Source organism: Paralichthys olivaceus, chromosome 18 (genome assembly GCF_024713975.1).
Source record: "Paralichthys olivaceus isolate ysfri-2021 chromosome 18, ASM2471397v2, whole genome shotgun sequence".
Lineage (NCBI taxonomy): Eukaryota > Metazoa > Chordata > Actinopteri > Pleuronectiformes > Paralichthyidae > Paralichthys > Paralichthys olivaceus.
Window position 1 is genome coordinate 10058638 of NC_091110.1, and position 23444 is coordinate 10082081.

At 40.5% G+C, this 23444-nt stretch overlaps 1 protein-coding gene across 2 annotated transcripts in view; it reads left to right on the forward strand.

Annotated features, from left to right (window-relative positions):
* Window positions 1–23444, forward strand: part of eng (endoglin) — a 38911-nt gene that overhangs the window by 10361 nt on the left and 5106 nt on the right. The window contains exons 3-11 of one of the 2 annotated variants that reach the window (XM_020082423.2): window positions 6379–6515; window positions 12384–12500; window positions 15933–16110; window positions 19227–19410; window positions 19499–19601; window positions 19902–20091; window positions 20410–20561; window positions 20989–21219; window positions 21359–21419. In XM_020082423.2, coding sequence (XP_019937982.1) covers window positions 6379–6515; window positions 12384–12500; window positions 15933–16110; window positions 19227–19410; window positions 19499–19601; window positions 19902–20091; window positions 20410–20561; window positions 20989–21219; window positions 21359–21419 — 1353 coding nt within the window. The remainder of the gene's footprint in view (window positions 1–6378; window positions 6516–12383; window positions 12501–15932; window positions 16111–19226; window positions 19411–19498; window positions 19602–19901; window positions 20092–20409; window positions 20562–20988; window positions 21220–21358; window positions 21420–23444) is intronic. The other variant, XM_020082424.2, reaches the window with a different exon arrangement.

Consider the following 23444-nt stretch of genomic DNA (forward strand, 5'->3'; position numbering starts at 1 on the left):
CTAATATGAGCAAGGGTGTCGGTGTCACTATAAACTCTCAAAGAAACTCACAGCTCACAATTTCTGTTAGTCCAAGGAAACTTTTATTTAAATTCATCAAATTTCCAATTCCTGAAGATTGTTGTTCTGTAGTCAGGAGGTTTCCCCTCTTCCCTCAGCTTCTAACCTCTGTTAGCAGAACTGAGGCACTTAGAACAGGTTATTTTTTATTTCTGCTGAATAATTATTTGCTGACACTTTTTGTCCTAAAGAAGAAGTGATGATATCAGATGTACTGTAACTAAAGAAAAACGCCGTGCGTCAACATGTTCTGCTTCTGCTTTTCACTGGACAGCAAGTCACAGTGTATTTCCCGGGCACATAATTCCAGCAAAGCATTTTTACTAAAATACACAAGATTGATTATGTGTTAAAGCTTCAGTGTGTAGGATTTAGTGGCATCTAGTGGTGAGGTTGCAGATTGAAACCCTCCCCCTCACGTGTTACGGAGAAAACTGACATGACATGCCAATGCCTTTAAGGACGTCCACATCGTGAATCAAATTTTGTTGGTCAGACTGTTGCTCCCACATAAAGTAGCTGTCAGGGATTTGTAGCTTTTTAGTTCAAACTATTTTAAGGGAAAGAAAAAGAAGAAGAACTGGAAACATGATTCTAATGCATTGGGCTACTTTGATGCCTGGTAATGATAAATCACCTGACGTCTCCAGTCACGCCCCTGGCTTCAGTTCAGCTTTGTTGCACTCGCTCCCAAATGGGCAGTGCAACATGTAGGAGGATCAGACTGGCACTTTCAATTGATAAATTTTTACTGAGTGTTTTAATTTAAATCTTGAAACAATGGAGATAACAGTTGAGATTACACTTGGATGCACACAAAGACAGTCCATTACTGCCAGGTTGCAGGTCAGGATAGCTGCAGTCTATAAATTAGTCAGTTGAGTTTTTTTAGCAAGATTTGTGAATGGTTGAAATGAATACATCAGTAATGCATTAATTAATTTGTCAGTCTAAACTTCTTATTTTTTAACACAAACACGATGATGTAAGCGTTGTAACCAGTAGGTCATTTGTTAGCAAGTTAAATGAGGGATGCCATCCTCTTTTAAATAATTTACCCCCCTTTAATAACGTGTCAATTCTGCCACCCCCTTCCCCATCCCCTATGAGAGAGAGTGCTATGTGTGCAGATAAAGAATTTGTGTGCAGGTGAGCATCCTATAGTTAATATTTTAATAACTGAATCACAGGATTCACAGTTTATTTTTGAAAGCTGAAACTGAATGGCATAATTCTACCAGTGTCTGTGGCCGGGGGACATCCGTAAAGATTTTACCGTCTTCAGCAGGCAGGCAGGATTCAGCATAAACTCAGGTAACAATTAACAAATCACCTACTGATTGCAACATATTTACATAAAGAACAAGGTCAACCTGAACTGGCGTATATCTATGGCTGAAGCCAGTAGATTTAAGTGAAGTCGATGAAGTACAACTGAAACTTCTGATAGTTGTGTTTCCATCCAAATGTATCACACATTTTAACTAACTTTTCAGAATATCTGCCAAAGACTGATAGGAATATGTAGGTTCAATGATATGACCAGTAGGTAGTGCTAATTATCCAGTCTGATGCCTTTATATCTCTGCAAAAGTAAAGGGCGCAACAAGGATGATTTAATTAAGTTCAAACAAAGAATGTGATGGACTTGATGGAGAAATCACTGGTTCGTATGATTAAAAGTTACGTTGCAGTCTCCTTATTGTTCCACAAGTCTGATGTTCTCCTGGATGTGAAGCTTGAGTGACAGTTCTTTCTCTCTTAATTCAAGAGTGTGATTTTTCACTCTCACACTCTTTCTTCATTTCATGTTCAGGCTTCCTTTGTTTTGCTTTTTCCTGAAGACCCTGTCCCCTCTCTCAAATAATCCCTGCTCGTGTGGTAAAAACAGTTTTTCTGCACTCAGATAAACTGTTGCTGCTCAATTGCTTTAGTTTGAGGCCTTTCCCCCCCATGGTCAAGCTGTCTGTTTTCGTTCCTGCAACTTCTGCTCTCAGATTTCTTCTCTTGCTTTTGGATCTTTACGAAATGACCCTGTCAAAATTCTCCGTCTAACAGATTGCCATGCTTGACATTGACCAATGAAATTTTCTGTGGCTCATTGTGAGTATTCACATGAAGAAAGAATGTCCTCTCTATGAAGTACCCTGCTCTTGATTAGAGATTGGACAGAAACTCCTTAGACGACTAGAATGGCCCTCAGTTGAGCACCTCCCTCTGCCAAGGCCCAACAGTGCACTTCTGAAACCACTTTTAAATTTATATTCACTATTTTTATATGGATCTGCACCACACACACTCAGAAATATTTTTCCCTTAAATGTGAAGAACCATGAATGATTCTCTCAAAAATTCACGAAGATATTGAAAAATGCCCTTTCTCACAATGTTAACAAAAGGAAAAGAAAACCCCCCTGGATCTGCCTCAAATTTAAATGGGTTCTTTGTTGGTCTATGTCTCATCCTTCCAGCAGATATTATGGAAATCTGTTCCTTTGATTTTGTGTATTGTTGCTTACAAACATACAAACAGGCAGGGGTGAAAACAACCTCCTCATGGAGATAGTGAAGTCATTTATTTATTCGCTGTATCTGTTTCTATTGCACTTTTAATCACATTTACCTTTTATTAATTCAGCGTAAAAAATGTTTGGGGGTAAATTTAGGCTTTTCCACTCAATTTTTTGAAATAACTTTTAAAAATAGCTAAATAGAAACACAACTAAGGAAACATCAACCACATAGTTAGTGTCGAGCCGACGCTGAAGTGTCCTAAAATGGTCATAGTTTTCGGTTCTTGCTTGATGACACCATACATAATTGAACACATGCAGAAAAAGCATGTCTGTGATTTGGTCAAACCAGTCTGCTGTCTTCTTCAGGATGCCCTGAAAGTTAGGAAAAGCAAGAGCAGACAGACCCTGGACATGTGAAGGCACCAGACGGTGTTTCTCTTTTTTATTTTTTAGTTCTCCTTGTTAATTGTGGCTCCAGGGTGCTGCAGACAGCCAGAAGAACTGCTGAGGGCAATTTTAAAATTCATCAAGTTGTTCATCACTCTCAGACATTGGCTCAGTCCACAAATTCATGCTCTCTCCAATGGCTGCGTCGGTCACAGCAAATTGGCCATTATTGAGTTTGGCTGCAAACTTGTTGGTCTTAATTATAAAAGCATTCAATCATTTCAGTGTAATATGTTTTGTATGTTTCCAATTTAATAAAAGTGGTAATTAAGTGTTTTAATTTGACCATATACTGTTTTTTAATATGGTAAATGGCAGTAGTTTATTCAGCCAATAAACATTTATAGATACCATGACATCTGTATCTGCGGACATTGATTCTGCATTAAGAATAAAAGCAAACTTTGAGTTCACAATCTGATTATACACACTTTTCATGGATTGAGCCCATTTTCTGTCCTCTGTAATTCCCTAATGGTCTCTATTCTCATACCTAACATCTAAATGGAGATCACCAACATTCATAAACATGTCTTCTCATGGAAAGGGAAATGGAGGCGACTGATAAAGAGGACAGGGAATGGAACGGTTCTTCTATACCTCATTTACCAGCAAACCGCTTAGTGAGGCCATTGGCATTTCCGGGGTCAAGAGGGCAAAATGAATGTTCTTCATATCCTATGGTGTCTCGTAAAAAGGATACTATTGGCAAACGCATGCATGCACACAAACACACACACACATGCACGCACACACATGCATGCACACAGTCTTACTCAGTCAGTTGTGATTAATGCCGAGACCTCTTGGGGCGGCAGTCATGGGCCGTTAACTCTGTCACAGCAGAACAGGAGAGAAATAACTTCATGGATGTGGATATTGAGCAACAGACATTAGCACAGAGGGCCAGAATAACAGGAAACCAGCCTTGACCTCCGGGGTGAGGGAGGGAATGAGAGATGGCAAAGGAGCATGGATGACTCTCTGTCTTGATTCACTAGAAAAGCTGCGGTCCGAAGCTGAGAGGGATAAGAAACAGAAATGACACCCTTCCCCCTCACATCCTTTTCCAAATTAGTACCAAATGTGTCCTTAATTTGATGGTGGGAAAATAAAGGGAGGAACGGTGGCCCTGAAGTACAAAATACTGTGGCAATCAACAAAACACAAAAACAAATCTCAAAAAATGAAATAGGACAGTTAAAAATAAAAAACACAAAATCAGAAAACACAACGATAAAAGAGAAATTGTAATGACAAATCCGAAAATATGACAAATAAGAAAAACAATCAAAAATGAGAAAAATACAACAAATCACAAAACACAATGGCTTTACCTTCGAACTGAAAAAGTAGGTGCCCGCCATAAACATGGCTCCTTGCTGATTGGATGGATGCATTGTCCACATGTTTTGTGACTTGTTATCTTTTATTGTGATTTGCACCTCAGGGCCATTGTAGTCAAAAGTTACTCAATGAGCACCATCAGACAAAAACTATGATCAAATTAAAAGTCTCTTTTCATCAGTGATATTCATAAAACCATGAAAAAGAAAAAAGAACACATTTTGTAACATGTTCTCACGCCCTCGTCTTTGCTGTTATTCATTGCATTCATCACTTTCTACCCCACTTTATCTGTCCATCCCCCTCCACTGCCAGTGATGACATCGCCTCGACCAAGGTCTTTGATTAGTGCCGCTGCTAAATAAGGCACATCCTGTTGACCTTCCAAACGTTGCAATTTCCTATTAACCCATCCCTCTCTATTCCTCTTTTCTTCTCTCATCTCGCTCGCTATACTCCACACCTCCACCTCCTCTCTTTCTTTCTCTCCCTGAGGGATTGATGCCTGCTGGGTAAACAGACCAAATATATCATAAAAGTCAGTGGAGCACTATGTCATGCAGCATTTCCTCACTAAATTAGATGCTTCTGTTATGGTATCACACTTGCTTGCTCGCTTGCATGCCTCACCACCAACTGTTGGGTGTGATTGAGGCATGCACAGTGGATGCTCAGGCATATATATTGCTTATATTCATCTTGCTGTAGATATGCTTATCTAGTGATTAGGCAGAGGACAGAGTGGGTTGGACTGGTCCCGTGAGAGCCCACTACATTGTGAGGATGGATTGGCTTAAAGGCTTCATCCTGAGGTGTAAATCAATGTTTGAGACCGTGGCTACACCCATATTACTACGTTTTCAAACAAGCGATTTGGCTCTGTATCAGTTTTAATTCCCATCCATACTTACACGCCTGAAAATGCATATCATGTAAGTTGTGTCATTGTAAAATGCTGAATTTAACTGCACAACAGCTGTTTGCAAAGACAACAGGGTCAGCGACGTTTGTACTTGATTATCCACACTGTGTTCTGCACTGGTAACCAATGCTGGTTGTTTTCATCTGCAAGGAGGTCATGTGATAGGAGACGAATCAGCGAAGGCTACGTCTTGACCGAAAAGACCCAATCAGCAAGTGGTTGTGGTGCAAACTAAATCAGGGCCAGCAGATTTCCAAACTTCTCAGTTTTTGCGGCTCTAGAACTCGAATGAATGAATATATCCGCCACGGTGTGTACAACAAAGCCATAAGTTCCTAAGGACTTCCATGTCTTATCAGAAAAGATGGGAGATGGGCCAGGAAAGAGTTCTCTGATTGAGCTGGAAAAGATATTTGACCCTCTGCATTCTGTCTCCACTGTTCTTCTTGAGGAAAGAGGAAGTTTGCCGCAGCATATTTTGTACCCCGCCAATAACCTTAGGCAGGTTACAGTGAGCATGTGCACACGCTGCACACACTCACGGCAACCCAACACAATAGAACACACAGCATAGGTCAAACAGCAGGCATTGATCCAGCCTCCTTAGTCACAGATCCCCAGGTTAAACAGCAGACTCACATTAGAGAGCGTAGTGTGCAGGCTTGATGGATGACTGCAGCACAGTGTCCTGACACGTCTGATAAACGTGAGCCATAAGATCCGTTTTTTAAACAATATAGTCCTACCCACACATTTAACATCCATCCTCGGAGACCAGGGAAAAAGCTTTTATGGTGACTAATAACAAACTTAGCCCATTTTTAGACATGGAATCTGTAATGTTGCTGGGTTCATCTATCTGTTAAATAATGCCTTTTTGGATTTCACACAAACACGTCTTCATTCTTCATTCATATCTAAGTATGGCAGATTGTTGTGGATACTCTTGCAATTCTTCCACTATCAGACTTGATAACACAAGAAAATCCCACCAGTTTTAATGCTGGAAACATGAATTATTATTTACTGTGACTTGAATTTATGCCGCTGACACTGCTTAACCATTTGTACTCTATTTTCCTCTAGCCTCGAGTCAGACGTGTGATCCGAAAAAGGTTAATGACAAGCCATGGTTCCACGTGAGGGAGATGCTAATTGGCTGCTGGACCAGCTTCGTCACAGAGGACCAGCTAGAGGTCCACATCCTTAACTTTGCTGACATGGTAAGCACGTCGCACACAAACGAGATGCAGAGGAACCAGTGTGAAAAATGCAAAATCAGCTTGACAGTGAAAAACATGTGAGACACTTGGGAATCTGCCTATTCTGATATGCTTCAGCAAAGAATAAATCGTATATGCTCCTGCAGAAGCAACAAGTCTGTATGATATCAACTTGTTTGCACTGGTTTATCAGATGCGTAGTTCCTTTAGTCTTAAAATAAGTCTTGTACCTTTGCTGTTTTACGATTTTAAGAGCTCCTGACTTAAAACTCATTTCATAAGAATCCTCTGAAATGTCAAAAGAGAAAATAAATGAGAAACTTACTTCCAGATCCAGAGATGAAGTGGACAGTCACTGTTACTGTGTAGGTTCTTCTAACATCTCTACCTGTCTGCTAATTGATGCACCAAACAGAAGGAAGTGTCTCTGCTTTCCATACATGTTCACCTTGTTGTGCAATGTGGTCGACTTACATCAGAGATTGGCAGGATGAGATGTTAGTGTGCACAAGAGGGTAGAATGAAGGAACACTCATCCATCATCGCTTATCCTTTGAAGGGGGAGCTGGATCCAATCCCAGCTGACATTCTACCACAGGAGGGATTCACCCCCGACAGGTTGCAAATCTCAGGGCCAACATACAGAAACAAACAACATTCAATCAACTTAACCCCAGTCTACATGTTTTAAGACAGAGGGAGGAAGCAGGAGTACCCAGAGAAAATCCCCACAGGCACAGGGAGAACATGCAAACACGGCCAAATCCCGATTTGAACCTGGGACCTTCTTGCTGTGAGGCGACCACTGTCTTACCATGAAGCATTTTGGTACATTTACCTTTACTACCTCTACAAAGGAGGTTATGCTTTCATCAGGTTTGTCTGTTTATTTGTAATTCAGCAGGAGCACTCAAAAACCACTGAACCAATTTCAAGGAAATTCTGTGGAGGGGTAGGTCACAACCCAACAAAGACCCCATTAAATCTTGGAGTGGATCCGGGAATGTTTCCCCCCCTTTCTTTAACATGGAAAGACAGGGTGTTAGCCTTGGTAGAGGAATGCACCCTCCAAGTGCCCGTCAGGTTTTTCTTATACAGTATATTGCTATACATTTAATGTTGTTGAACACTGAAACTCTAACCCAGATTCTGAAATAAATTAGCTGAAATTTTTTTTTCCTCCACAAAAAAATTTAACCAGCTAACCATTACCAGATGTGAGTGATAACAGAAAGATGGGTTTTTTATTTTCTTACACTTAAGAGGCTTTTATTGGTGTGTCTGCTGCATTCCCCTTTTAAGCTACACACACACAGGCCATTATTGTAGATCTTGTATTCGGGCCATTTTGATTTTTAAAACTTTTAAAGGGCTGACACCCAAAAAAAAAAAGGAGCTCCAGAAAACTTTTAATCTGTATGTTGTTATTGCTGTGCCAGACTCCATTTTTCACTGTCCAGTGTTGTCGGTCAGCTCACATTAGTCATTTCTTTATCAGTGTTTGTTTGCTCTCCCTGTTTGTTAGGGTTCTTTATGTAATGCGTTCACACAACTTGTGTTAAGCAACTGCTGTTTATTTATCGTCTTTTTATTTTTTTCTGCTCCATCTGTCTTTCCTTTTCATTTGGCGTGGATTAAGAGAGGCGCAGCACTTGTGCTGTGTGCACTCTATAGCTAAGGCCCCATCACACCAACTGCCAGAATCTATCACCTGTATAAAATTTATAAAATCCTGTCAGGGTTTTTTCTCTGAATTTAGCGTTTTAAGACTCTGAAGTTTTTATAATCCACAAAGACATATCTATCTCTCTTCTCATTCCATATCTGTCTGTGTAGGGAACACATATCTCAAGAACAGTCAGTGGGGTGGGGCATCATTCTGGACAGAGTAGAACAAAAACGACAGCGACTCTGCAACTTAAAAATCGCCGCCAGATCATTTGATGATTCGCTCAATCTTATTTCTAATTAAAAGCACCATGTTCGTTAAGTTGCTGCAATGTATTATATCAAGCTGAATTATAGAGCTTTAATTTTAAAATGTTGTGAACTGGGGTTTGAAGGTTGTCTTGATTGCTTAGCAGACCTCTGAAAAAGCCGACATGCAACTCAAGAAAAAATAACATCAACTCAATGAATCATTCAAACATATATTGAAGCCACACTCAACATCATTGACTATAAAATTGTCATTGCTGAAAAACTTGGTAGGATGGACAAGGTTTTCTAACTTCACACAACACAGCCTGTAACTTAGCGACAACTTTGTGCGAGCTGATGATTGTTCAGAGAGCCGGGTTTACTGACATGTTGCTGAGATCTTAAGTCTTTTCCATTTAATGGACTAAAATGTTACATCATATTTAATGGAGTGGAAATCAGAGGGAAAAACGCTATTTGATGACAAAATAGATTTAAAGCATATTACTGGGGAATTGCTCCTCTCACTCATCTTATTAAGCCTGAAGTGAAAAAGCAGAAACATTATGCTGTGTGGGAGAAAAATAAATATTTCAGTGCCAGAAAAGTTTGACTCATAGTTTAGAATAAGAGTGGTGGAAGTTGTCTGACAGAAATAGTACAAATTGGTGTGGGGGTTTTGGAGAGTTCACGAGAGGAATTTGACTTTGGAGCTGCGTGATGCATTGGACATGGCACAGTTAGCATATCCTGTTCTCCTGTGGGATGATGAGTAGATGTTTTATCAAATGAAAGAAGATGGTGGACATGAGATCTCTCAACACAGAGTCCTCTTATCTGCTCCGGACTGTTTAGAACAGATTTCTCTTGTAAACACAGAGGTAGGGGGGACATCTTCATCCCTTGCCAAACTGCTCAGTCAGATCGGAGGTTTGCTTCCCATGTCCCATTTGTCCTTTAAATTTTCTTATCACCCTCTTCCCCCATCCCTTTGTTTTCACGCTGATTTACAACCTGCCAGTTGACTCTGTTTGAGCGTGTGGAGAATTTTAGAGGGACATCAAGGGGTTGCATGCACAGGCCGGGAGAATTCATAGGGAGGAGCCGCTCGTATGCGGGGCCATTGATGTCACACGCTGGCTTTGGGTACGGTCGGGGCTCTAGGGCGCGAGCCAGAGACTATACCAACGGAGCCAATTCAAGTTGAGGGAGAGAGCCAAAGAGAATAACTGGAAACTGCATCAGCAAAGACCCGTCAAAAAAAAAAGCTCCAGAGGAAGAAAAAAAAAACCCTGAAAAGAAAAACAATTGTATCTTGAAAGAACAGGAACAAAAGTAGCAAAGGTGAGTGATCTGGGTCGACAGCAGTCGCGATCCAGAGTTCAGAATGAAAGAATGAAAGTCACAAACGAACTAAAGGGAGGGAAAGTAGGGAGGCAGACAATGAAGCTCATTAGAGGATTATATAAGGAAAACAGCAGTGAGTTATCTCCATCTGAACTCTATAGGAAATTACATACTTCTTTTACTGTATGCAACATGATTCAGGTAAAAACAAAGCCGCCTTTCTGGGAAGACGTGTTTCTGAGTCTCTGCCTGTGATAATAACCCAGTCTCTTTAATGTTCCCTGTGTCCTCCAGGCAATCAAGCTACAGTATATTCTTTATTTAGAATAAATGTTTTGCACTCAGGATGGGGAGCGAGTTTCTTATCGAAATGTGATTATTCCCACTGTTCCTTTCACAGCGTTGCACGCGGTTGAAATAATCTGAAACACAGTGTTTTTTATCACTTTTATTTGTGGAATTATTTTACGACCCCTCCCTCTTTCTGAGCTGTTCTATGGATGGTCCTCTCAGACCTGGGTTGTTCTTTACGACTCTGAAAATGTCCATAGCTCATCACAATTCCCACGCATAAGACTCCTGCAACATCAGGTAGCGAGTAAATTAATTTAATATCAGGGATTCACACTGTTTTCCCAGCATGCTCGTTGTCCCCGCAACAGGCTCTGCTCCGAAAACAATCAATCTTCGAAAGTAATAGAAAAAAGTGTTTGTCGTGATGGATGAAAGCAGAAATGTGTAAATGTAAATGTTATATTTCCATTAAAATCTTACTCAGATATTTCCGAAGTTGTTGTTTTTGTCTAATACATTCATAAAGTTTAACTTTTTGAAGTTTTTGGGGCTATTATTGAAGTAAAATGAATTAGTGGTAAGATTAATAGGAATTAATTCTGTCTTTAAAACACAGAGAGATATCAAACTGTGAGAAGGTTTACTAACCAGCACTTTTATGGATAAAACTCAACTTGAAACAGTTTTTCCAGGGCGCAAGTGTGGAGCATGTTAATTAAGGCTGATTCATAGAGTGACTGTGGTGGTGATTAGTGAATCTGTTACCCTCAGCTGAAAATATGGTTAATGAGGTATTACATTATGTGTTAAATGATGTTAATGAGCCTTTATGTACAGTGTGTACAGGACAGTGGGAATACACAAGGTTGCCAATTAAAAACTAGCTGAAATCGTGAGCGACATTATAGGTTTCTCCAAATTCTTCTTCTTATGGTTATTATTTGCGTAAATGCTGTTGGATGATTCCTGTTGTTCGAACTCCAGAGACGATTTTAATGTTATCTTCAATAAAAAAGCGCAGCTCATTCATCACACATCAGGTTGATAATTAATTTTGATAGCTTTTGATTTGCTTTTGACTTGTTTACCTTGTTTTTTGTGCGGCGCAGAGGTGTAATAATAGCCCAGCGCTGCATTACCGCATTAATGTGTCAACTGGAGACTGACGGCCGAGACAGCTCCTTCCTGCCTATCTATACACGCACCGTCATCAAATGAGTGGCACTGTCTTCTTCTGGAGAGACGCATGTTTTGACGTTTCATAGATGCAAAAACAAGGATAATAGTCACATCCGCCACAGATTTTTTTTTAAAACAGGGTAAAAAAAAAGGGAATCAAACTTGTTCAGAATTTTAACTGCAGTCGGAACTATTTTTAAACTTGGTGCTGTGAGCAAAATGTCTCTCCGTCGCATCAACTTGAGGTCTGTTCATTAAGAGGCGCTCCATGCCAGATCGAGAGGCTTCGAAGATTCAAAAACATCTTTATGCCTCTTTAAGGAGGAAATAAATACTGACTTTAAATCAAGATTTCCATCCTCCTATGTGCAGAAAGGTCATAAAAATGACTGTTAATTTGCATGTGAAACGTCTTAGAGTTGTCACACCTTGTGTTGCACTTTATTCAAAGCTTAAATCACATCTTTATGATGTTTTTATTTTTCTAATCTTAGCAGTGAAGTATGAATCTCAACAACATATTGCATTTTAACTGAGCCTGTCATGGAGCCTGTTTCTCTGTCTACATTTATTGATCCCATGATAGCAATATGTGCTTCCAGTTGACATGCCTGCACAGATGAATATGTTCTTGCATATGACATATAGACATTTTGCACATTTAGCATCATACACCTACCAAAAAAACTCACTGCGGGCAGCACTGTACCTCCCATGTGGACGGCTTCATGGTGTAAGGAAAGGTTTGGGACTAGTTATGAAGACTAAAGCAAGTTGTACCTGAAGATTTACGCCTGAGCCGACCTATCTCTGCACATACATCACAATCATAGACTCCAAACTATTTGGCATTCACAGGAAAATAGAAGATGCAAACTTAAGAAGCACTAAATCTAAGTCAATCAAGTGGGACTGTAAAATGTAAACTTAATATAGATAAAAGACATTCTTGGGTGTATTTCAAAACTTAATGTATATTACGATTTCTAAGATTTCTCATTTCTAGATAGTGGGGTGAAGTGGAGACAGGTTGTCCTTCTTTTAACAGTCTATGGTCATAATATGTCAGTTGTCACTTTTGTGCGGATGTAAGATAACATTTCTAATAACAATTTATTTTCCCCCCAGCAGAGTCAGGGGATGTTCGCTCTGGAGATGATAAATGCAAAGCCAATGAACCTCATCCTCATGTCGGCCCACACAGTTTACTGTCTAGTCAACATCAACGCTGACGTCAACATTCATGTGAGTCAAATCTCTTTGTGTCTTCATTTTCATATTCAGGTTAACGGATAAAAACACTGATTCCTGCAATAGACCACTAACTCCAGCTCATTTTTCATTACAGTCTGCTGCTGATGCATAAGGCTGTTTTAAACGGTACTAACCAATCATGAAAAATTAATGGGTTGTGGGGTGGCACCATTATAAATGGTTATTTTTATCAGTAATGTTTAATTTTTCGGATTTCTCCAGATGTACTTGTCCAGGACAAATTTCTCCTAAAGGGGGATAATAAAGGTTTATATTTTCCTACTCATGTAGCTCTTGTTTCGTGCCAGCTGTTTGCATACAGTCAAACTGCCACAGCTGTGCAGCTCTGTGAGCCTGTTCACAGAGACAATGAACCATGCTGCTTTTCCATAAGTGCTGGCTGCTGCTGTGTATCAGCCCATTCTGTGTGTTTTTATTATCTATACTATAAAATCGAGAAGAGTTTTAGCGTGGCCAGCAACGAGAGGGGCTGATGGCATCGGCTGTAAAATTAATGTCTCAATGAACTTTGAGATTCTGACGTTTACACACTGTTCTCACATTATATCTGTAAATTAAATCTGTGGGGCCACAGAACACAAAACTTTTATTCAGCTACTGGAGTGTCTATTTAAATTAAGACATAATACTTCGCTGAGGACAATGGGTGGCACGTGTTGTGGTTTGTCAAATTGTTTTTGTATGAACCATATAAGGGGAATCAAACCTAGAAAATATTGTCTTTCAGTTTGACTTGGGACCATCAAACTAAACAGGACATTTTATTAAAAGAGCTGATGGGTCCAAAGGAATGAGATTGTCTAAAACTGTACTTTCAAACTTTCAAACACCCAACATTGATTTGTTTTGGTTAGTCACGACTTCTGGGATATTTATAATAACTGAATTAAACAAATGTTTAAACCATCAAGTGTCTTCAGGTGTTCAAGGATTCTGTTTTATTCTGTCTAACTAATTGTTAGTTTTTGAGTACAGCAGTTTCAATCTTTTTAGCTGTTTCCAATGTCAAAAGGTTTATTAAATTTAAATTTATTTTTACAAATGACTGAATCCCTGAGCGATGGTAAATGGTTTAAATAGCACTTCCAATGTTCTCAACCATTCATCCGCAAACATTCCTACAGCTTTTCTCTCACGAAGGTTGTGCTTTGTGTTTATCTTCCATGTTTGAGTTCATAACACAAATACCTCATATTCAAGACTGTTGACTTGTCTGAGTTTTCCCCCTGGACCAGAATGCATGACTTGGAAAACTTGTCACTATTTTTACTGCTTCAAAACACAAAAATCATTTCAGGTCGTCATGAAATAAAGCTGAATTAATGTAAACTCTTAACCTCACCTACTGTGTGTTACTGTATTTTCACATTCACATAAGTTAAAACCACTGGAGGACATGATACTTATATTTCAAAATGATTTGATGTGCTTGAAAAGCAGGTCAGCAGATTTGGTTTAGTGGATAAAAAACACATCTCAATAACATAAATCACAGCGGACCAATCAGGATGATGGCATGTTTACAGGGATGTCACAAGCCGATGATACGCTGACAGCAGTTTTAATACCACATCCTGTTTCATGTCCTGTCGAGAGCCTGGACAACGTTGCCTGTGACCGCAGGATGTTTTCGTGGGATGAGCAGTATCACTGGGGGATAATGGTGTTTTACTGCAGATTGCAGCCCAAGAGAGACCCAGCATCTGTTCTGCGTCTAAAGAAAGTTCGTCACCGCCTCTGACAGCTTGGCTCGCTGTCGCAAGCGCAGCCCTTGTTAGACTCCCACAGCTGACCTCAGCACATAGGGGTTGTTTCAAATAGAACACACGTCAACAGCAAGATTTTTGTCCGTAAGGTTTTGTGAATCTTACTTCTTTTTCAATAAATCATGCAGCACTGGCCTTGCTGGAAAAGCTGCAGATATTAGTATTGAATGAATCTAATGCTATTGATTAGGGGAGAAGATGAAGCGTGAAAGCAGCAGTGAGTCCAAGGACAGGCTGATGGGAAAGAATCAGAGCTCTGTGTAATCTGCTGTAGATAGAGCTGCTTGTTTCCACTCACAACATCTTCTGGGTTCCTTGAACTTTTCCTGTGAGTCTGCAGAATATCAAACCACTTTTCCGCAGAGAGTTTAATTCAACTCTAATTGCTCAAATGATTACGATTGTTATTTCCCTCTTCTACCCATCCTGCTGTTTGGGTCTCCTCTCCTCCTCCTCCTCCTCCTGTCATGACTGTCTTGCTATTTTTGATCCCGAGTCAAGGACCGATGACTCCCTCAGGCTTACTCGGCTTTCACCATTTTAAGACGTAAAAAACCCACCACACAAATAGTTGAACACACTCGACAGGTCGGGAGAGTGATTCTCATCATTTACACACACTTGACCTGATAAAAAAAAAAAACCAGTTGGTTCTAAAATTACTCATCGCACTACCTCCTCACTCCACAGACAAAGAAGGGCGGAATAGTACTAGTCAGAATACTTATGAATCACACTGTATGTGTGCAGCCCATTGTAAAGCCCAAGAATAAAAAAATGAAATAATTAGGCGGGAGCACAAAAATGAACATAAGAAGATGAAATAAAAAATGTAATTTAGCAGAACTCATTTGAAATAGGATATTTTTGTCCGATTGTCTCATTGTTTTCATCTATAAAAGTAGCCGCCATTAATTTGAGCTGTTCAAATTCAGCCTTCGCATTGCTGAAGAAGAGAATGACAAATCCAAGTAAAGTCAATTGATGGTGGAGCCTAAATAGACACAGAGAAAAAGCACTGTGCTGTTATTTATTGTCTTTTTTCTTTTAACATGCGACTAATGGTCTATAGGCCTTCCCCTGCCTTCTTAATCATGCAGCGCTTAATGTAAACCCCTATTATTTCCCATCGGGCCAGACGAGGAAACAGCGGTGTCTCGACGACGGGATAGATGTATATATTTATACCATGTATGGAGCCAGATTTCGGCCGACAGTGGTGACGCACAAAGCTTAAAAAAGGTCCCATTTCCTGGCCCCACTCAGGAAGCAAAGGAAAGACCTTGGCTCCAACAGGGTTGTGCAACTGGGCTCGTGGACACTTAACCATAATAAACATTTCTTTTTAACAGGACCCCGCTTAGAGAATGGAGGGAGAGTCGGGTGGAGGTTTAGGAAATAAAGAGAGAATAAGAGGGATGGGTAAAGAAGTTTGGATGTGTCAACATCAGCGCAGACATGACGTTTATATATTAATAAATACAAAGCTGACTCAGTCATTCCTGTGTTACTGTAGCAATGAGTGACACACACACATTCATGCCTTTTTACGACTGAGACATTTATGACTGTGTTTCTTTCAGGAAATTGCCTTTTCATGAAATTAACCGACAGGTCATGAACTTCTGCTTTACAGGTGAGCAATAACTCATCGATAGTCATGCATGGTAATAAATATCAGGACAACGTCCACAAGCATGACATCCCCACTCAGGAAGAGGAGCTGGTCAAGTGGGCAACACAGAAGTTTGGCGGCGTGACTTCCTACACCACCATCCGGAATCTGATATCCATCTCATCAACAGGAACGACAGGTGAGAATTGTTTGTGCAACCTGGCTGATGAGTGCTGTTCAGAACACGTTGTTTGGAATGGGTTGTTTGTTTTGTCTGTGGTTATGCTGGTTGCAGTTTTCTCTGTGAAACTGTAAAAGTGAAGAGCTGCAGGACTCAGAATCAGATTTGTAAAACAATTTTATTTGTAAAACACTATACAAGTTTGACAGATGTTCACAAAAAAAATGCACGAGCAGATTAAAAAGATCGGAGAGCAGAGGTTTCACATGTGACGGTGAGTGTAAGTGCAAAGTTTAAGCACAAACAGAGCAAATCTAAGCAAAAGCAGGGGCTATTTGAGGTCAAGAGCAGGATTTTGAGTGAAAGCTTAACAAAATTGGAATGTGAGTTGGACAAGTCCTGCTCTGAATATAAAGACCACTCTTAAGTCAACTCAAACCATTTATATACATAACATGTCCCCTTCTCTAACCTGGAGGAGGTGGGGTTTATCATCTATAGTGCAGCCAGCCACCAGGGGGCTGTCAAGAAACTTTGGCTTCACTATTTTGGGATCAGCCACGTCTATCTTTATATACAGTCTTTGGGAGGGAGTTAATTGCATGTTAACATGCCATACATGAAATGAGGAAGCAGACCAGACAACATGATAGATTTCAATCAGATCACTGAAAAGGACTTTGTCTGCCTTGAAGTGTTTCAGATTTATCAGCCCTGTCACCCATGATGTTTATCTGGGATATGCTATCTGCGTCTTTGTTTGGTCTCGAACCATATTTTCGATGCTGAAGAGAGCAAAGTAATTACAGTCGGCAAAACATAAATCTCCTGCTTACACAACTCGTCGGTGGAGTCTGCGGTACAGTAATCAAGGATGGATTCGGTTTTGTTTCCAGTGCTCTTGATAAAATTCACCATGGGCCATCTCTTATCTTACGTGTGCTTAAAAAATTCTCTCTGATGAAATCACTGAGGAAACAGTGTGGGCCTTGACTTTTTTTCAGTCTCTTCATTGCACATGGAGAAACATTTGAAAAGGGAAACCATGAACAAAGGGCCAGCAATGCTGAACGTTCATGGCTGAGTTGAGTCTGGACATTGGGATATTACTGGCTGCTTTTGGCCAGCAGCAGTAGCAGCGGGATGCTTCATGAAGCACAATCATTTCTAAGCAAGGCCTCCTTAAGGCAGTTGAAGCCAAAGCAGAGCTCTGACATGGGTTAAGATGGAAGTGAGCGATTGATCATGCTGGAATAGTTTCAGGCTGCAATCTTTCTCATGTCTCTTTATGATTTCCTGTCCTTCTCCATGTATATTACAGGGATGAACTGAAGCTCAGAGGTTAAAACATTTTCAGCCTTTGACCCCCACATTAAAGTACCAGACACTTGGGACGGACCCCCATTATCCCAAATAAAGGATATTTATTTAAACAAGCTTGCAAAACAAAACACCAAAGTACAAGTCTCTTATGGTGCTGTAAATTGTTTTGCTGCAACTGATGCTATTCTTATTCTTCCATCATTGCTTGAGCGATGAGGACCCTCAGAGGGTCCTGACCCCAAGGTTGGGAATCCCTTGCTGAAGGTCATGGGTTTAAGTCCCTGATGGCCATATTTCTCTTTTTGCCCAATTTAACTGTGTTGTTTAAATTGCATATTCAACACTCTGTTGTTCAGCCACTCTTAGTTTTAGCTCGAGCTATAACGGGCCCACAGTCCGCAGGGGAATTAAAACTCCTGCAGAAGAAGTTTACATCGCTGTTTCATCATATGTCTCGGCCTGTTTTGGGGTGTTAGGTGAACTCATGTAGGATGTTGTGGGTGTTTGAAAAGTCTGTGCAGTGATTACACAACAAGTCTGCTGCCAAGTGGAGGATTCGCAAAGTAGGTGGGGAGAAAATACAGTATGTGCATATTCCTTGTGGTTCCTTGATCGCTCCTGACATGCTACTGCTATCATGTTGTTGCTAGTGCAATTGAGAAGTGTTAATCCATATTTAAAGAACCATTTTTAATGTAGCTGCCAGGCTGGTAGCCAGCCAGGACCTGTGGTGATTACAGGTAGCTTGAAGTTATTCTGCAAGAAATATACTCAACCCATGAAGTTTTGAAACATAGTTGCTTATAACTGATAATTTCCACTGTGTCAACATTGTGGTGACAATATATTCTGATAGTAAAAAGTGCCGAACCAATATGGATTTTGGGGGCAGAGGCAGATAAAGATGTAAGGGAGCAAAACATTTCCAAAACCGATATATATTTATTTTTAAAAATTGCTCATGATTCTTTCAATGTCACAATTTAATCCTTATGACAAAGACATTTAATTAGGCTTGATATTTCACAGTTAATCATCAGCTATATTAGAAATATAAAATGTAGATAAAATAGCTCAGTAAAGAAACATATCTACACATCTGATACCGACATGTCTGTGAAAGGGTCATATCTGCCGATATCGGGCTCTACTGCTAACAAATGTCAACTTTCTCAGACAGCTCCTGTTGCATAATCCACAACTCCCCAAACTCGGTTCAAATATTCTGTTGTGAAAAACCCAACCCAGCAGAATAAGCTTCAAATATTCTGTTGGGTATTTCACACTGCTGCGTGTTGTTGCTGGTGTAATGAGGTTATATGAGGTGCAGTGGGAAACTTATATCCCCCACCACTTTCCAGCATTGCAGATTGGGCATTGCACTGGGGCGCAGGTCAAAAGTTGAGTGCAGCACAGTGTTCTCCCATGAGACTCCTCTCCATACACAGAGAAGCAAGGTACTTATGTGTCTGCCCCAGCAGTTTGGTCTCCTGCAGACTGGACTCCCCAGCACTGACCACCAAGTGAAACACTGTAAATTGAGATATCAGTTGTGCCACTGGAAATGGTCTCCAAGAGCACCACTGTTAAATCAATACAAATTACAAGCTATAATTGTTTATTAGTTATTGCAATCACTGCAGCACTGCTGCAATAAAGAGAAGTGCTGGCAATCGGTTTTATGAAGCTTTTGTCTTCTTTAGTAAATGGGATCATGCATACAGGAATATTTTTTGCTCATAATTTTATTTTCCGTTACAAACAACAAATGAACAACGATAAGAATTTAACTTTTTCTTTTTTTTTTACAGGAACCAAACCTGGGTCTCGTCATTGTGTGCTTAAAAGTGAAGATGCATTAGAGAAGCACTTCATGGAAATTACCACCCAACCTCTTGCACACTCGCTCTTGTCGTGCTCACCGCAGCAGCCGAAGAACCCAGCGGATGACACCGAGCTTCACATCATTAACATCCCAGAGAATGCGAGCATTAGGTAATCCTGGAGATTCACCACATGTAGTGTTGTTTCTATTGTCTGGTCTTGTAAGCAAACATGTAATGTGTGGTTGTTCGTGTTGCAGCAATGTAACACTGCGTGTTGACATAAAGAAGATCAGGGTGTTCCTCAGGGGTCCTCAGGGAACGACGTGGATCGTCCTCAATGCACAGTACACCCAGTTTGGTGTAAGCACACACACACACACACACACACACACACACACACACACACACACACACACACACACACACACACAGTAGTTATGGCTCACACAGTTATCACATTTATTGTCCCACACCAGCACGTGTGACACAGGATTCTTAAAGAGGAGAGAAGCTGCTCTCTGTGATAAAACTGTTGTAAATAGTGCTACATCTCTCTGACTTCTTACACACAATACGTTTTCCCACTTCAGTGGAAATGATTGAGTGATTTTCTTGAGTGACACAGCCTCTAAATGCGAGCGCGTCTTCCCTTTTCCACAGTCCAACAATGACATCCTGCTGCCCACACAAAGAATCTCGCCCTTGCACACGCTGACCAGTGACAATGCGAGGGATGTGCAAAGGAAGGCTTTAGAGGTTTTTAAAGTCAGCACTTTCACCAGCTACACTGAGCTCAGACCAGTGAACCCCACAATCATACTGGTCCTTGGGAAAAATGACGACCTGGAAGGTAAGACATTGAAAGTTAAAATTAGTTTTGAAAGGGCATTTTAGAGCAGATGCCGTGAAGTCATAGCCAAGCATATAATACATGTTACACAATCCTAGAGATGAGATCAGGAGGATAATGACTGCTTTAATAATAGTCAAAGTCATTTCCACCATCATCATTACTGTTTTCACACTATTACTGCTATGCACTGTGTTATTGTACATACACTGTGTGTTGTGCTGCAACTAGAATAACTCCTTTTAGGCTTTTAACACAAAAAAGTACATGAACAGATTGGTTTATATAAGATGGTTTATTTTTTTGTTCCTCTCTCAGTTACAAATTCAACACTTGGACCAATCAATTCAAGCACAAGCAGCAGTCCTCACCAGATGCCTCTGCTGATGCAGCTGTACTCCTCGCCAGATTACCGCTCTCCCCTAGACGCCAACACCAAGGTATACAGCGACAAGAGAATTTACGCTGAGGTAAGAAATCATTTATCTTCTATTTATTACAAAATATAGTCTTCATTACTGTAGGATGGCACTCAGTCGAGTCCCCTTAATCAAAATTCACCAAATTTGACACACTCATAGAAATCAGTTCTCTAAATGTGCCTGATTTTTTGATTTAGTCAAGATCCATGAATGTTCTCTGGGAAATTTCTGAAAATATTGGAAAAGCCAGATTTTGCAATGTAAAAGAAAATGAAATTTAATATGTTCCTCCCGGACTTATACCAAGTTTCATACAAATCCATCCAGTAGTTTTTGCATAATCTTTTTGCCTAAACAGACAAATGGAGATGTGAACACATGACCTACTCGGCAGATGTTTCTATACTCAGATACTACAGATTCTTGAATTTACATTCTCTCACAATTAATGTTGCCTTCTCTATGTCCCCTGTAGATTTCAAGTCACACTTTTGGGGACATCGCCTTGACCATCAAGGTGATCAGCTGCTTCGTGTACTCTAAGGATTCATGCCCTGTAGTAAAAGAACTGCCCTTCATCCCGGAGTCCTGCTCCTCCAAATCCTGCCCCAACAGCATTCGACTCAGCTTCTCTTTAGATCAGCTCCAAGAGCTGACGTCCACCACGTGGGACCTGGAGTGCTCCGTCAAACTGTGCTACTTTGAGGTGGGGGTTCATCAAGATGAAAAAGCTTTTAATCTTAAGTTAAAGGTTACATTGGAATTAGTAAAGCGATTTAAAAATATGCATAGCCTCTTTCATTTTTTAATTTGTCAATAAGTTGTTTTCATCTTGTTCTCACTAGAAATGTGGAGATGGAGGAAAAGTGAAGGTGGAGGTTACCCAGCCGTGTCTGCAACCACCAAGTGAGTTCAGTTTAAACTCCAAAATATAAACCAGTTCATTTTTTTCTCTTACTCTTTTTATTGTTCTCATGGAAGCAGATGATACAGTTTTGTCTTAATTCAATCTTATAATTAAATTTCTGACAAAAACTAACACGGGAACCTCATTGTTTTCACAACAATGAAACTGCAACGAACAAAATAAATACTTAAAGTTTCACTCTGTGAAATGTTGTCTCCACATAATGTTGTCTTGATCATGACCTTGAGTTTAATTTACATTTTTTTTAATTTTGTCCGATGCTCAGCCAGTACATTGCTGCCCGCTGCTTTAATTTTCATGCATATTGTTGCTGTCTGTGCAAAACAAACGCTGTGCATGGCGGTTGTCATAGCAGTGGACTCAGGATATGCAGTGAAGCCGGTGAGGGGGTTTCAGGCCAGAGCCTTGTCCTTTAGGAAGGTCTGCAGAATGACCTCGTGACCACAATTAGAAGTAATGGTCGTCTGGGGAGGGAGGTGAATTCCTTTGTGTTTCCAAGTGGGGCCTGACTGTGTCACTGTCCAAACACAGCCAGCCTGATTCTATTGTCGGACCATTCAACACAGACGACTCAAACTAGGAAAGATGCTTTTGGACTAATGACAGAAGTCTCCAGACGGGTGATTAATCTTGAGGAAAATACATTTCTAAGCAAAATAGAACAAGAAAGTCGACGCCGCGTAGAAGAACACCTGGAGTTTGTTCTTTGTACGAATGATAAAGGGATTGTTTATTTTTAAGCTTTATTCTGCACGCACAGAGGCTGGTGTGTCTGTGTTGCTGCGTGTGTGTGTGTGGTGAGGAAGCTGACTAAACCACTCATCCATACCTTCCTGTGTCCTGTTGTGTGCAGTTAGAAAATGTTTTTCTGGCGCGGCTGAAACACAGGAATGGAAGGAAAATGCTGGTTGGGTAGCTCTGCTTACGTGGTTTCATTCTTTAGTCGGTGTCAGAGATGCAAGGGTTATATCAGCAGGGCGAGGGGGCTGCATTCTGCCTTCACTGGGCAGGGCTGAGCGCTCCATTCAGCGATCCTTCCTGTTTGGTAGCTTTCATAAAGAGGGCTCCAGGGAGCCACGGCACAGGCCTGCTGCCTGTCTCCTCCTGTCCACCTGCACTGGAGCTTCTGCTTCCTGCTCCTGTTTATTCAGCTTTGCTGTCAAAGGCTCACTAACACAGCAACTGATTGCCTTGAGAAAAAAAGAAAAAGTCTCAAGAGGAAAAGCACGATCACGCTGCTGTGATGTTTCTCCCATTCAGGGTCAAGGAATGTTGCTCACTGACACGACAAAGTGGGTTGACAGATGTAGTTAGTTCAAACAGCCACAAGATGTCCCTGTTTCAGTGCTGAGTTGCGTTTAATTCAGCTGGTATTTTTTTCATCAAATAAGCATATAATTGTTATTAAATTAAAAAAATAAAAAGAATTCTACTTTTGAGTGACATTACACTTTGTAAATCCAATTTCAATTATGAATGTTGAGATATTAGCATGAAATGATGTAATCTAGGCTCACACAGTAGACATGCGTCAGTTATTCAAATGCACAATGGTGGAACCTTTCTACCAAATCAAACCCTCTGTCATTAGTGTACATCAGTACATGAGAGCTCTGTTGTATGATGCTCAGTGATGTACTGAGACTCACACTTCCCACCAGGAGGCAGGAGGCAGGTGAGAGAAACTCATGCAAAGGTGATGATTAGTTTCTTACGAACGTTGCAGATACTTGTGGGAGCATCTCTACAACCTTTGCATGTTTTTTCATAATATCATTTCATAGTATGCACACATGGATTATGTTCCAGTGGGGACTGTGGACTGCTTTCTTGTGTGCTAAGAGACAAAGTTGTGTGCGTGTGTAGCTCCTTAAGTTCAGATTCAAGTCTGGAGAAAATTTAACAGCCTGTTCTCATACACTGAATACTGATGCTGCAAAGTTTAGATCAGGTTTGTGTCGATTAAAAAAAAAAAAGATTTCAAAATGATTTTCAAGGATGTT